This window comes from Emys orbicularis, chromosome 12 (assembly GCF_028017835.1).
Source record: "Emys orbicularis isolate rEmyOrb1 chromosome 12, rEmyOrb1.hap1, whole genome shotgun sequence".
In the NCBI taxonomy this organism is placed as follows: domain Eukaryota; kingdom Metazoa; phylum Chordata; order Testudines; family Emydidae; genus Emys; species Emys orbicularis.
The window spans coordinates 13084852-13099831 of record NC_088694.1 but is presented as its reverse complement, the minus strand read 5'-3'; the positions used below and the strand labels follow the sequence as shown (position 1 = coordinate 13099831).

Below are 14980 nucleotides of genomic sequence, written 5' to 3'. Positions count from 1 at the left end.
TAGCCTCATTGCTGAAATATTAGCAAGAATAAAGAGAAAGCATAAGCACGTATTGACTGGTAACAAAAGGATTGAAACTCACAGCAAATGTTAATTAGAAAGATTTTTCATTCAATAGCCTCACCAAGGAAAATGTTTAGAATATATTGTAACATGTATTTAACAGTAAATGCAATGTTTTCTCTTGCTCTCCCTGAGGACTGAACAATATAGCTAGTGAGGGGAAGTGGAATACCTGTCATGATATAAAAATAGAATTCTTAAATAGTAAAAACAACACCACTTTTAACAGGTTGAAGATATTACAGAGGAAAACAAATTCACTGTACAGTACTTTATTGGCAATAATGTAGATGCAATAGTAATCAAATATAGTTCCTCCTCACTGGTAGCTGAAGTCGATCAGACAGTTAAACAGAACTCGATCATTTAGCCCACAATAGATTGCTGACTACCTGAAGCTGGGGGGAGGAGGGAAGATATAGAATGAAATTGTGGCCCCACTGAAGTCAATGGGAGTTTTGACATGGACTTCCCTGAGGCCAGGATTTCACCCTTGGTGATGAGGACAAAGAGTATTCCTGAATGCCTTCTTACAGTACACACTAGATCATATTACAAGAGAAATCCTCTGAGCATGGGCTGTTTTGTTTACATATTTTGCCCTCAGACCTCAGAACAACTTTGATAACAGCCATGAGTGTTCCTGGAGCCATCATTAAAGTGTGTAGTGAGAGATGTGCTATGTTTACTACCAAGATGAGGGATTTAAGGACTGGGGATTAATTTTCTGTTTGGGGGAGTTACTGCTTAACTTTGAATGCTGGTGGCTTCCTCAGAATGTAAGGCATGCCATGGTATAGAACAGGGGTAGGCAACCTATGGCACGCGTGCCAAAGGCAGCACGCGAGCTGATTTTCAGTGGCACTCACACTGCCCAGGTCCTGGCCACCGGTCCGGGGAGCTCTGCATTTTAATTTAATTTTAAATGAAGCTTCTTAAACATTTTAAAAACCTTATTTCCTTTACATACAATAGTTTAGTTATATATTATAGACTTATAGAAAGAGACCTTCTAAAAACGTTAAAATGTATTACTGGCACGCGAAACCTTAAATTACAGTGAATAAATGAAGACTTGGCACACCACGTCTGAAAGGTTGCCGACCCCTGGTATAGAAGGATATAAGTCATGTGCCTAGTACTTCATAGAGTGCTGAACTGAACATGGCATGACAAGATGACTAGTGGCATGATTACTACATATATGATTACTGGCATACTACAGATGTCCTTAGACAAGGGGTAATAATTTTAAATAACCTAAGGGACTTAGGGGCATGCCACTTTTAAGCACCTAAACCCCTTTGAGACTCTAGCCCAAAGTCCCTTTTGAAAATGACTCAGATACCTAAGTCAATTAGGCACTTGAAAAAATTGCATCATAGGGCTACAAAAATTGTTTCCCCTAGTCAAAAAACATTTCAGTAGTATGCTGGCATTTATACAAAGAACAGTTCCAGCAGTAGAATTTTGGCCTCTAGACTCTTTGAAAAGTTACCTTTACAAGTGGGCCAGGATTTTTGGTTTCTAGCTATCCAAGGCTTTGAAGAGGCCTTCAAGGTAAGCACCACAAATGATTTCAGGAGTAGAAAGGGCCAACCAGCCTCCTGAAGCCCAGAAAAAGGTAAGCTCTATGGAGAACTGCCACCCACACCTGTTCATTCAGACTTCGGATTTCATCTGTAGGGCCAAAACCCACCACACTGCACAAAGGAAAAATACATAACATCTGTCTCATTCCCTGATCGCACTACCCAAAGATTCTGTGTGTCTGAAGACTTACGTATATTATAGGAGAAGAGTATGAGAGAGGGCTGGCATTGTGCTTTTGCAAACAGGAATCAGGGCATTTTCTGACTATCCAATCACAACTAGCAACATGGCTGTCCTTTCTGATCATGTGAAATTGGCTTAGCCAATCAGGGACCCAGAAAGTCTTCCCTGCACCTTTTAGACCATGGGAACTTTTGTAACAAACCTAAAACAAACTCGGGATAAATCAGTGAAATGTGATGCTTAGGATGAAAGGTACACAGAGCCAAGAAATGTTCATACTTTAATGCCTTCCATACAAACCCAAAGTTAGGTAAGGTTCATGAAGTGTTTGGTTTACTTTGCAACCATATCATTCCTCACAGGTCAGCCCTAGTAGATCATATTGCAGAATTGGGGCCCTAGTCATTATTATTTAAATTTGTAGTCAGAACTGAACAGAGAAGGGGAAATAGCTGCATAGCAACTAAGAGTGTAGCTAGCAAAGTATTATTCATTCAACACATCAGGGGGTTCAACAATCGTTTTGACAAAGACTAGGTAGTGAATTTGCTGTCTGAACTCAGCTGGACACTACACAGTGAAAAAGAGAACGTTATTGCTCATTGTGTGTCGGACAGACCTCTGTTTCTAAGAACATTTGAGGAGAGTACCAGGAAATTCATCATGGACTGCAGAACCTTGGAGGCAAGGTGAGAGCTATTTCACTGATTGATTTTAAAAGTAAAAAGGTTATTTAAAATAATGGTTCTGTACTTTAACAGAGCTGCAGTGAGCTTGAGATTCAAACAGGCCCCACTAAGCTTATAACTAGAGCTGGTCAGGAATTTTTCCAATGAAACTTTTTTTGTCAACCATACCAGTTCAGCAAAACCAAAACTGTTTGAGAGACAGGGTCAGTTACAAACCTCCCAACTTGAAAAAATTTTGAGAAGTATTTCAGAGGTGCCAAAATATTTCATCATGATTGTGACAGGGTTGGGACTCGCCACCACAGCGCTCCCTATTGGCACACCTGGGAATTAGCTCTGTCCTCTGCAGGGCTCCCTCTGCCGGTGGTGTCCCATCCATTGTCTGCTCCCCTGTTGGTGTCCGGACCCGCGTTGCTCCCCGCTCGGCGGCGTCCTTTTCAGGACACTGCCCTTCGGCAGTGCCCAATGCTCTGGTCTCACCCCCTTCCGGGGGTCTGGTGTTATCAGCAGTCCTCCATCTGCACCTGTTCTAGTGGCCAGCTGCAGCCTCAAAGTCTAGCCCCTTTTTCACAGGGGCCTGCCACAGCCTGTATCAGGCCACGCTCCTCCCCAGCCAGGTGTAGTACAAGGGGGAAGGGGGGACCCAGGCCCACCCACTACTCTGGGTCCCAACCCAGGGACCCTCTAGCGGCAGCCTCCCTGCCCTCCTTCTCTCCCCTTGTCAGACTTTTGTCCCTGGGCCGCTTCCCCTTCGGCCCTGTGCACCCACTCAGCCCTTTGTACCTATTGGGCTTCAGCCTGGGGCTTTCCTTGGCTAGAGCTCCCCAGCTCCTTCGGCCCTTCCCCAGCACTGCTCTGCCCAAGATGCTAGTCTCCTGCTCCAGAAACAGAACTTCCCCCATGAAGGTCTGGGACAGACTGCTTGCGCCGCTCCTAGGCAGCCCTTATATAGGGCCTAGCCCAGCCCTGATTGTCTGGCTCTAATCTCAGCCCTGATTGGCTCTCAGTAAGCCCTTCCCTAATTGGCTGGCAGCCTGTGCAGCTGCTCTGGCCTACTCTAGCCCTCTCTCTCATGGAGGTGGGGCAGCCATCCCACCACAATGATATTTCTAAATACAATTTCTGGTTCAAAATGACTTTTCCATTGAGAAAAGTAAGCTAATCACAATTTAAATTTTTAAAAAGGGAGGGGGGGGTAGAAAGAGTTGAAGTCAAAATGAAATGTTTCAAAGTTAGAACAAGCAAAAAGTTTCAATTGACCCAAATTGAATAATTTTCCAGTTTTTTAATTCACAAACACATTCAAGTTTTTGACTTTATTTTTTTTTAAAAGGATTTTTCCCTAAACAGTCAAAATCTTAATTTTGGATGGGAAAAGTGTTCAAACTCAAAAACAGTCATAGGCCAATGTATCCAGGTGCTGTCCTGGAGTGCCCCATTGTGGCCTAGGGTGCCCCAGTTTCCATCTGGGGTTCCCAAAAATTATCCACTCACAGCAAATTTTGAAAATTATACTTCCCTTCTCTTGAGATCTAATATAATCAGTATAATCCACCTCTCTAAAGTGACCCCCTTTCACCAAACCCCAGGTTCGGTGTTTCCATAAGCCTCCTTCTGACACTATATGGTTCAAGTCCTGGCCTCCCTGGCTTACAAGTTCACTCCTTTAGTTCAGGATTTCCACAGCCCTGCTCCTGGGACTGTGTCCTATAAGTCCTGCTTCCCCAGCCCATAAACTCACCCCTTCAGATCAGGGTTTCACAGCCCTCCTTCTCTGAACTGTGTGCTGAGTTCTTCCCCTTTTCTGGCTCTCAGTAGTTCCTCCTTCAGGAAGGCTTAGAGCCTCCTTTTAAGATTCACCCACCCAGTCATCTGACCAGGCCCTTAATCCATCCCAGGTGTGTCCAATAACTCCAAACACCTTTCTGGGCCAGCAGGGAAAGAGGGGAAGCTTGTCCTGTCCAGTCTGTGAGGCTCCTAGTCCCAGACCCTTAAAGGAGCAATAGCCTGAGTTTTCCCTATATCTTCACATTCCCAGGCACTAACTATTCCCAGGGACCATCAGCCCCTCAACCAATGTCCATTTTAGTTATTCTGGACACTGGTCTCACGTTACTGCCTCTAGTCTCAAAGGGCCAGTAACCCATTACAGACAGGAAAACTGTTTTCTACCCAAATCTACTCAGAACCTCACAGAGACTCATCAAAACACAAGAGCGAAAGTCACAAATCAACCATCCTCTTAAATCTCCATCCATTTAAACTGGAGGTTCCAATGGAAAAGAGAGAAGTAACTCTCCAAATGAGCAACATGGTTCATGATCTTATCCAGGGGCCAGTCTGACAGCCTCCTTTGCATCCACAGAGGACTTCATGGAACTGTTGTGTCGAGGGCAAAACTGGGGATTCCACATAGTGGTCTGTGCCAGCTCCATGGTGTTTGTGCTGTGATCCCCTCAGCAGTGTTTGGAGGAGGAATGGGCTGGAACAAGCAGTCTGTGCTCCCTTGCAGGTTGTTGCCTCATTTCAAGTAGCAAAGGTTACAGCAGCCACAGGAGGGATGAAATCAATGGGAGTTAGGCAACTAAACCCATTTCCTCTCCATTTCATGTTTAGCTAGTTTAGGCAGCTTCTCACTCAAATTGCTGGCTTCTCAGCATCCCTTTCTTAGGTGCCTAACTCCTAACTTAAGTCAGAATTCTACTAGGCAGCAGGGCACCTAATGGTTAGGTGTTGCAAGGCTGAGTATAGCAATGCCCAAGTACCAGAATTTTAAAGGAATTTTGGCATCTAGTGGAAATTTCAAAAACTTCTAGGCACCTAACTCCTTTCAGTGGGTGTTAGATGCCTAGGTGCTTTTGAAAATCCACTAGAAGACTAAACACCTTTAAAACACTGGCCATCAGTGGCTAATCACTTTAGAAAATAGGATTTAGCTGTCTAAGTCACTTGGGCCTTGTAACACTGAGCAGAACACCTTTAAAAATCTAGGCCTATGGCTTAGGACACACTAGGAACTTCTGTCGATATAACTACATCACTCAGGTACACCCAGTGTAGACAGCACTATGTCAGTGGGAAGGCTTCTCCTGTCGACATAGTTACCACCTCTCGGGGAGGTGGTGGAGTACCTGCACTGATGGAAGAAGCTCTCCCATTGACATAGGTAGCATGCTGCTGCAGCGCTGTGAGAGTAGAGAAGCCAAAATGCTGTTATTTCTTATGCAGACACAGCTTTTCTCCCATTTTATTTTTTCTATTGACCTTTATTAACCTGAGCCTGAGCTTGCAAGCATTAGAAACATCACAGGAGTTGGGTTTCCAAGCCCTCGCCACTTTTAGCATATAAATTGCTTGGTTGGTAGTACTATTAATTCACTTTGGAGCATAACAAATTCAATTTGCACTTGCTGCCCTCAGTGCAAATGGCATGTAGGCTGTATGACACATTGGGAAGTTAAGTTCACTTTGTTGCAGAGTTATTTAATGACTTTTGGTTCCAGAACTGAAGTCAGAGCTTACAGCTGGACAAATCTGTGACATGGCTCTTTGAAATGCATAGCAAAGAGGAATGCAGCACCAATGAAAGAAAGAGGAAGCCTGGAATCACTTTGTGCTCCAACTCAACAATTTGGATTGCTTCGATTTCATGATTCAGCATTTCTGATTTCAATAATTTACAACAATAAAGATGAAAATAAATGGCTTGTCTGAGCTGAAGGTACATTTGGGTCAAAAGAAGTGACATGCCTCGTTACTCATCTTCACTGAGCTAAATGCTCCCAATTAATAAAGTACACTAATATATGTTTTCCTATTGCGGCACCACATCTGCTCACAATGAGCAGTTTATAAAATATTACAGGCAGGATTTTCAGAAATGCCTAAGTGGCTCAGGAGAATAAGTCCCATTGGAAATCAATGGGACTTGTGCACCTAAGTTCTTCTTCTTCAGCCCTTAGCCAGACAGTCAGCTGTAGCGATCGTTTGCCATTTGGTCCGTTCCTGCACAACCGCAAAGGCTTGACAGCCTGAGAATCCAACATCGGAACAGATTTGATAAACCCATGTAATAGGGGGTCTGACTCTGGGCTGCCTCCACCCCTCGGTTGGTGGAATTTTATCCTGGATGTTACAAGCCACCCAAAGAACTGTGTTCGCTGGAACATCTTGTGGCATCCTTGCAACATGTCTGAAAAGCGTACGGTGCCGCCTGTGAACAATGGCCCCAGTAGTCTGTAGACCTGAACAACCACAAACATCTGCATTACAGATGAAGTCATTCCACTTTATGGCCAAAATACAAGGGTGACATTGTGTGTGGAAAGCCTCCAGCTTTGTCCAGTCTGCGCGGCGTAGTGTCCATGTTTCACAGTCGTACGACAGTATGGAAAGGATACAGCTCGAATAAATCCTGAACTTGGTTGTCATACTAAGATGATGTTGAGTCCATATCCATTGTAAATGGTCCATGGCAGATGCTGTGATGCCAATCCGATGGAGAACCTCCATGTGAGAACTGGAGGAGCTGGTAAGTATAGAACCCTGGAAACTGATTCGACGGTTTCGTTGTTCAAAGAGATTGGAATCGCGGGTGGACCTGGTCCTAGATTTTGCAGTTTTGTCTTTGACCATGAAACATGGAGACCAATCTTAGCTGACTCCTCCTCCATACACTGGAGTGCCTCACGAAACCTGTCGGGGCTCTGTACTAAGAGAACAACATCATCAGCATAGTCAAGGTCTGTGAGCGAGAGATCACCGATCTCAATGCCTATGGACCTGACAGAATGTGCATTATGAAATCCATTGCCTGACAAAAAAGAGTGCAGGGGACAGAACGCAGCCCTGCCTAACACCAGATACTGATTTAAAAGGCGCTGGCATCCCCAGACGAACACGGGCAGGGGTTCCATTATGCAGCTCTCTAATCAAATCCAGAAGAGTGGTAGGAACACCTACGCCCATTAAGGCCTTCCAGAACACGACACGGTCTACTGAATCAAATGCAGTCTTAAGATCAACATATGCTACGTGCAGGGGCTTCCTGAACTCACGATGTATCTCTGACAACAAGTGAAGGGCCAAAATGGCATCTAATGTGGACCTGTTCCTCGTAAAGCCTGACTGTTGGGGACAACGATTCTGATGTAGCAAAGGCTCCAGGCGCGCCAGCAAAACATGCACAAACACCTTCCCTGGAACGGAGAGCAAGGTGATCGGCCTGTAGCTCTTACATTCATTGCATGGTCCCTTGCCCTTATAGAGTGAGATTACAATACCATCCTTCCAGGCGGTTGGCAGGGTTCCAGTTCTCCACACCAGACGAAAGATGGCCAGAAGTGATTCTGCTACAGGATCAATAGCACATTTTAGTAGCTCTGAGGGGATGCCATCCATCAGCACTGACTGTGTGATCGTTTTTTAGTTTAGCGATGGCACACTTCACTTCATCCAGTGTTGGTGCATCAGTACAAATGTCTGGATCCGGAACGCAGTGACTGCCAGACCATCCAGCTCTGAACCAAGCGGCAGCTGGAGGATGGTTCAGGACACTGTGATAATGTTCCACCCAATGTGAGAGAACATCATCATCCAATTTACATGGATGGCCTTGGCTGTTGTTCAGGAAGCCATTTGTAGTGACTACCTCTTGACTGCTGAGGTTGAGAATGGTGCGGAATGCTGGCTTCAAGTCACCCTTGGCTAAGCCAAATTCGACATCATCCGCCACTTGGTTATAATATGCCTCGCAATTGCAGAGTGCCAGGTGTTAAATTTTCACTTCAGTTGATTACAAGTGCGCTTATCACTGTGCTAGCAGGCTGCAGCCTTCAATTTAATTATCTGGAAGGCTTCCTCTGATAGCCATGGTCGGCGTGCTGGATGCCTATAGACAATCGTCTGCTCAGCAGATTGGTTAGAAGTGAACAGGAACCGGGCAACCTCTACGTCATCTGGCAGATTGGCTAGAGCCAAAAATCTGTTGCTGACATCAATACAAAACCTGTTGGCTAAACCTGGCACATGGAGTGCCTTAATGTCAAACTTCTTCATCATCGCAGAGGGCTTACCTGCTCGTTGAAGCATCAACACCATACGGGTGACCACTAGATGGTGATCTGTGTTCGCCGTGCATTCCGACCAACAATATACTCTACAGGAGGCGAAAAGACGCCTATCGTGTGTAATGATGTAGTCCAACTCCTTCTGAGTGATGCCATCATGAGCGATCCATGCAACCTGATGATTATTCTTGTGAAGAGTTGCAACATTCCAAGTTGCAATTTTGGTGGACTGTCGGAGATCCCAGATACAATTGGATGCACTGTCACAATGTACTGCAGACGTGCCTGCCGACATCAGAGGACGTGCGTCCCCAGGGGGGCTTTGACACAAACCTGTCATTTTTGCACCGAGGGGAGATGGCACTGACAAGGCATCTACAGCTGAAAGTAAGGCAGGGGCTTTAACCCTGGTGTGGAGTACTAGGTTATTCATGGTCAAAAAAACCAAGAGCGAACGATTATCCCGGGAAATACCTCATCCCACTGGGATGAGCTGGAGGCGCAGTAATGCGACCCTTTTCCTGGTCTACCAGTACTGGCTTCACGCTGTGTGACCCAAGCCATTGAGTCTTTCTCAGTGACTTCCTTCGCCTTGGGTAGCTAGGTGCAGCTGCTGCCCTGCATCTTCGCTGCCTGCCTTAGCCATCATTTTCAGGTTTCACGTTGGATCTGTCCACCTCGCATAATGCCCAAGGCGATATTTCGGACAAGCCTTCATCACTGATGGCGTAGCTCCAACGAGCAATCCCCTCCATCACGATGAGGCACAGGTCAGACTTGGTTACTAAGGTGCTTTTGAAAATCCATCCTAACTGGGTCATTTGTTATTGTAGGGCATTTTCACACTACAGAACAGCAGGATTCAACACTTCAAAATGTATCATTAGGGTAGCATCTGAACTCTCTAAGTGGCTCAATATCAATATATTTGTCTACAAGTTAGAATGGAGAATCTAGGGCAAAAATTCATAGGCTGCCTTACTTACTATAAAATAGCAATTTTGAGTTCTGCAGAATTAAAACAGAGAAGGGGTCAGCTATTTTTAAAACTTCAGATATGTACCTGCCTGTACAAAACACACACATAATTACATTTGATATGCAAATGGATGAATGGACAAAGATGCCCAATTAGCCATTTGTGTATGCTGATACCTGATGTGTGCATGCTACCATAGCATATATGAGCAAACTAGCACACACTTAACACACCCATTGTGCACATTCAATTGCACAGCCAAGTGGTTTTTGAAAATCTGAGCCAAGGTTGATTTGCAAGCCAGGACAGAGAGAGAATCAACATAGACAGAGCAAGCAGGGCTCAGTATCAGTATGAAAGGATTACAGGAGCCTCTCATATCAATTCAGAATGTACACATGCATCGAGTTTGTAGGCTGTTTCTGAGGCTCCTCTGAAAATTTGGTTCAGAATGTCAATACTGGCTGAAAATGGTTACATTTTTAATAACAATGCCTAACTTTTCATCAGCAGATCTCCAAGGGCGTCACAACCAACAGCAGTATCATTATGCCCATTTTACAGATGAGGAAACTAAGTTTCTTGCCTAGGGTCACCCAACAGCCAGTAGCAGAGGCAGAAATTGAACACGGGTCTCCTGAGTCCCAGTCCAGTGCTCCAGCCAATAGGCAATATTGTCTCAGCCTCTTACATTGTATAAACGTCAGCATTTGTGGTGAGGATGTTTATTTTTTGGTTTACAACACCTAAGGGCCCGGACTCAGACTGCGGTCCCATTATGATAGGCATTGTAAAAACATACAGACAAGAGACAGCTGCTTCCCCAAATAGTTTAATAACCTAAACAGAGACAAAGGATGGTAGAAAAGAAGTATTATTACCCCCATATTCCTGTAGGAAAAATGAAGCCTAGAAAGACTGAGCAGCTAGTCCAAGGTCACACAGGAAGTCTATGGCAGAACAGGCAATTAGATCCAAACCTGTTGGGTCCCAGTCTGGTGCTTTCATGACAAGGCCATCTGTCCTTTCTAAAATCAGTAACTATTGGGCCAAATTCTGCTCTTGGTTATTCTGCAGAAGTTACTGGCATTGCACTGGCATGACTGAGAACAGAACAAACAAGAAACTAGCAAAATGCTGTAAACAAATACCAAGAGACTCTGATAAAAAGAAGACAAAACAAGAAACATGATGGCTAGCTTCTGTGACAATTAGACAAAAGCATTTCTGAAATGAAACTGGAAGCGTGTGTGCAGTTACTGAGAGTCTTTCATCAATCAATTTAGTTAGATACTTTCTGTTATTTTTTCATGGTAATACTAACAGGAAACAATACATGAGAGATACTTCTCAAGTGGGAAAATCTTATACAAAAAAATTAGTGAAAGCAAGAGGCACATGTGCATGTATAATTTGAGTGCAGCCATTATATGAAATTAAAAACATGGAGGATCATTAGAATGTGCCATTAGCGTTTCAATGGTAAATCAGAATTTCGAGGGCTTAAAAACCCTTTGGGCCAGCTGGACAGGAAAGCTCGATGAATACAAATGGTTTGTGTTTCACTTCAATGGCAAAGTATATGAAATATCACCACATGGTATTATAGCATACAAGAAAATGAAAGAAATAGACTTCAGTTCTTTCTCATTAGTTTTATTCAAGTATAACCTGAGTCATAAGTATCTGCCCCAGACTCCTCTTTGGCTCAGGGTAAAACACTGAAATGATCTTAGGTGAACGCATCTGAAAAATGTTGTGTTCAGTCAATCTGAATACATCAGGCCAGTTTCAGACCGGTTTATGCTGTTTTCTCCCAGTGTAAATCCAGGTTCCTAGATTCATAGATTCTAAGGCCAAAAGGGATCATTGTAATCAGCTAGGGAGGTGAATTAACTACGCTGACTGGAGAATCCCTCCTGCCGTTGTCGTGAGTGGCTACACCAGTGTTTCTCAAACTGAGGCCGCCGCTTGTTCAGGGAAAGCCCCTGGCGGGCTGGGCCGGTTTGTTTACCTGCCCCGTCCACAGGTCCGGCCGATCGTGGCTCCCACTGGCCGCGGTTCGCCGCTGCAGGCCAATGGGAGCTGCTGGAAGCAGCGGCCAGTACGTCCCTCAGCCCGTGCCACTTCCAGCAGCTCCCATTAGCCTGGAGCAGCGAACCGCAACCAGTGGGAGCCGCGATCGGCCGAACCTGCGGACAGGGCAGGTAAACAAACCGGCCCGGCCCGGCCCGCCAGGGGCTTTCCCTATACAAGCGGTGGTCCCAGTTTGAGAAACACTGGGCTACACTGATTAGCGCTACAGTGGTGCAGCTACACCGGTGCAGCTATGCCACTGTAGTGTTTTAAGAGTAGACTAGCCCCGAGATATTAAATTATATTCAATGATATCAATGATACAGCAATATCATAAGATCAACCAGAATTCCTAAGCTGCGCATAGATTCCCCAAATCATCACACCGATACTGGGTATGGGGGCACTGTTAGGCCTCCATTGCCAGGCCAGGACCACCCACTCCCACTTCATGGAATGCTGTATTATACTGTTCAGCCACTAGCTGGGACGGTGTATAAAATACCCTATTTAAATGAACCTCTGCTATACCTGGCAGAGCATTAAAAGATCTTATGAGGAACACATCTGATGTGGCTAAGCAAGCTCAGTGACCAGTCTACAGATGATACAGAGGAACATGACACCCAAAGCACCCAGCACAGCCTACAGCTCCTCCTCCCCCCCTCCCCCATGAGAAAACAGCTAAGTTAGAAGCCTGCTCCCTCATGGCTTGCAGGCATAGCAACATCCAGTCCCACTCCTCCAGAACTGGGCCCCGGCGAGGTCTGGCGGCCACACCTGAGGACATAAGGGCCTGGGGGACTCAGGAGTCTCGCAATATTGGGTTGGATAGAGGCAGTTGGTATGGGATTGGTGTCTCTGGGATGGGTTCCTTAATACACCCTCAGCACCTCTGGGTGCCTTTTTCTCAGATGGAACCAGAAGGCACTGGTTCCAGACTCCCTCTCCATGTGCACTTGTTGGGGGTCTCCTTCACAGTAGGGGCAGGTAGCCATATTTGGCTGTCCTACCACTATTGCAAGTTGCTCCCATATCCTGGAGCAACACTCTGGGAGCAGCAAATGGCTCCCCCGCCCCCCATCCTCTCACGCCCACTGAGCCTCTGTTTTGCAGCCAGTTCTATATTTTAAAATGAAAACAGATTATATCTCTGATCTGCAGAGGGCACCAAATAGTTTCACATCTGACTAAAGAGGACTTTTCAATGGGGATGCTGTACCTGGTGTTTGTAGCTGTCAATCAGGAAGGAGCTTGCTCTCTAATGGCCATTGTGCTGTACAGGAGACAAAGTAGGAGTTGTTTTTCCTTTCATGAATGTATAATTCCTTGATTTTCTTTTTTCCCCCCGCTTCTTGCACTTGAACAGCAAGAGGTATTTCACTGAGCTGCAACATGATTTCCAACCAGGATGCCCTGCAGTGGTCCCAGCTCATGGTAACAGATAAGAAAGCTATTCACTTTTAATCAACAGGAGAACTAGAAAGAGAGTAAAAGTGCTGCTGATTTTTTTTTTCTCCCCAGACGGATGACTGTGAAATTTGCTCTTCACTTTGATTTCAGGGAGAAAAATAGAGTCTTTGAATGTTTGACAAAAAACTCACTTTAAAACAAAAAGACTTTATACATTTATATTTTTAATAACAAAAACAAAGCCCTATCTGATCCCATTTGATAAACCCAGAGACAGTTTGGAAGGATTTTTTTTTTCAAACTGAACTGATGCCAGTTCCATAATCGTGTGTGAAATCAAGTCCCGTGTTGATAATGAATACTACACACTGTGCGCTTACATTTCAGCCTGTGCTGGTTAATACCACTGAGGACTTCAATGACTCAATCCTCCTCAGCAACAGGAGCAGCAATGGATTTTGTGAGCAAGTCTTCATTAAAGCCGAGGTCTTCTTGACGTTAGGGATCATCAGTCTGCTGGAAAACATCCTCGTAATCCTTGCGGTGCTGAAGAATGGAAACCTACATTCCCCCATGTACTTTTTCCTGTGCAGCTTGGCAGCGGCAGACATGCTAGTGAGCATGTCAAATGCCCTGGAGACTATCATGATTGCAATCCTGAGCAATGGCTACTTGATCATTGATGACCACTTTATTCAGCATATGGACAATGTCTTTGACTCAATGATCTGTATCTCTTTGGTAGCCTCAATTTGCAATCTCTTGGTTATAGCTATTGACAGGTACATTACTATTTTCTACGCTCTTCGTTATCACAGCATCATGACTGTAAAGAAAGCCTTAGCTCTGATTGTGGTTATTTGGATTGCTTGCATAATCTGTGGCATCATGTTCATTGTCTACTCGGAAAGCAAAACTGTCATTGTCTGTCTCATCACCATGTTCTTTACCATGCTTCTTCTCATGGCCTCCCTTTATGTTCACATGTTCTTGTTTGCACGCCTGCATGTTAAACGGATCGCAGCCCTCCCAGTGGATGGGGTTCCTCATCAGCGGACCTGTATGAAGGGGGCTGTGACAATCACTATATTACTTGGGGTCTTTATTGTTTGTTGGGCACCTTTCTTCCTTCATCTCATCCTCATCATTTCTTGCCCCACAAACCCACACTGTGTTTGCTACACCTCACACTTCAACACATATTTGGTCCTGATTATGTGCAATTCAGTCATCGACCCCCTAATTTATGCTTTCCGGAGTCTGGAAATGAGAAAGACATTCAAAGAGTTAGTATGTTGTTGTTATGGCATGAGTGTGGGACGGTGCATTCTGTAAATGTCCAGTTTTGTATTTGGTATGGAAAGGGTATACACACACTGGGTGTATGTATCTAAACTGAATCAGCAGCTCCACATTACAGTCTGTGAAGGAAGGAAGGGTACAGAAAAAAATAAAAACAATAAAAAGAGAGATTTTACTTGATGTCTTTAGAAAGTTTTTCAAAAGGAAAAAGGGGAGGCGATTTATCATTTGCTGTTGCTTACACGGTGATAACAGAAGTGAAGCCAGAGCGTTTTGCAAAATAGCTCAGAGTTCAATCACTCTGAAAAAATGAATCTATTAAGTAAATGCTATATTAGACAGACTAATATAATATTCTCTTTACCCTAATGTTTTATTTTTATGCCATTGTCAACCAAGTCCGTATAATCTAAAGGGGCTATCTTGAGTGATAGCTACTGAAAGCTGTTCATTTCTAAGAGGAATCAGAACACTGACAAGTAACAACATGTTGTAGGTACCTTCACAAACATCTAAAAAATGCAAAGAAAGGACTATATTGACACTTGTGCTGCTGCCTGTAAAGCAACTTAAGAGAATCTTTAACTGATGAAAGCAAACATTTCACCTGAGAT

General features: G+C 44.6%; 1 protein-coding gene across 1 annotated transcript; it reads left to right on the top strand.

Annotated features, from left to right (window-relative positions):
* Window positions 1-13418: 13418 nt before the first annotated feature.
* MC3R (melanocortin 3 receptor) lies at window positions 13419-14399 on the top strand. The gene has a single exon (XM_065414634.1). The coding sequence runs from the start codon at window positions 13419-13421 to the stop codon at window positions 14397-14399; it is 981 nt and encodes a 326-aa protein (XP_065270706.1).
* The last annotated feature ends 581 nt before the right edge of the window (window positions 14400-14980 follow it).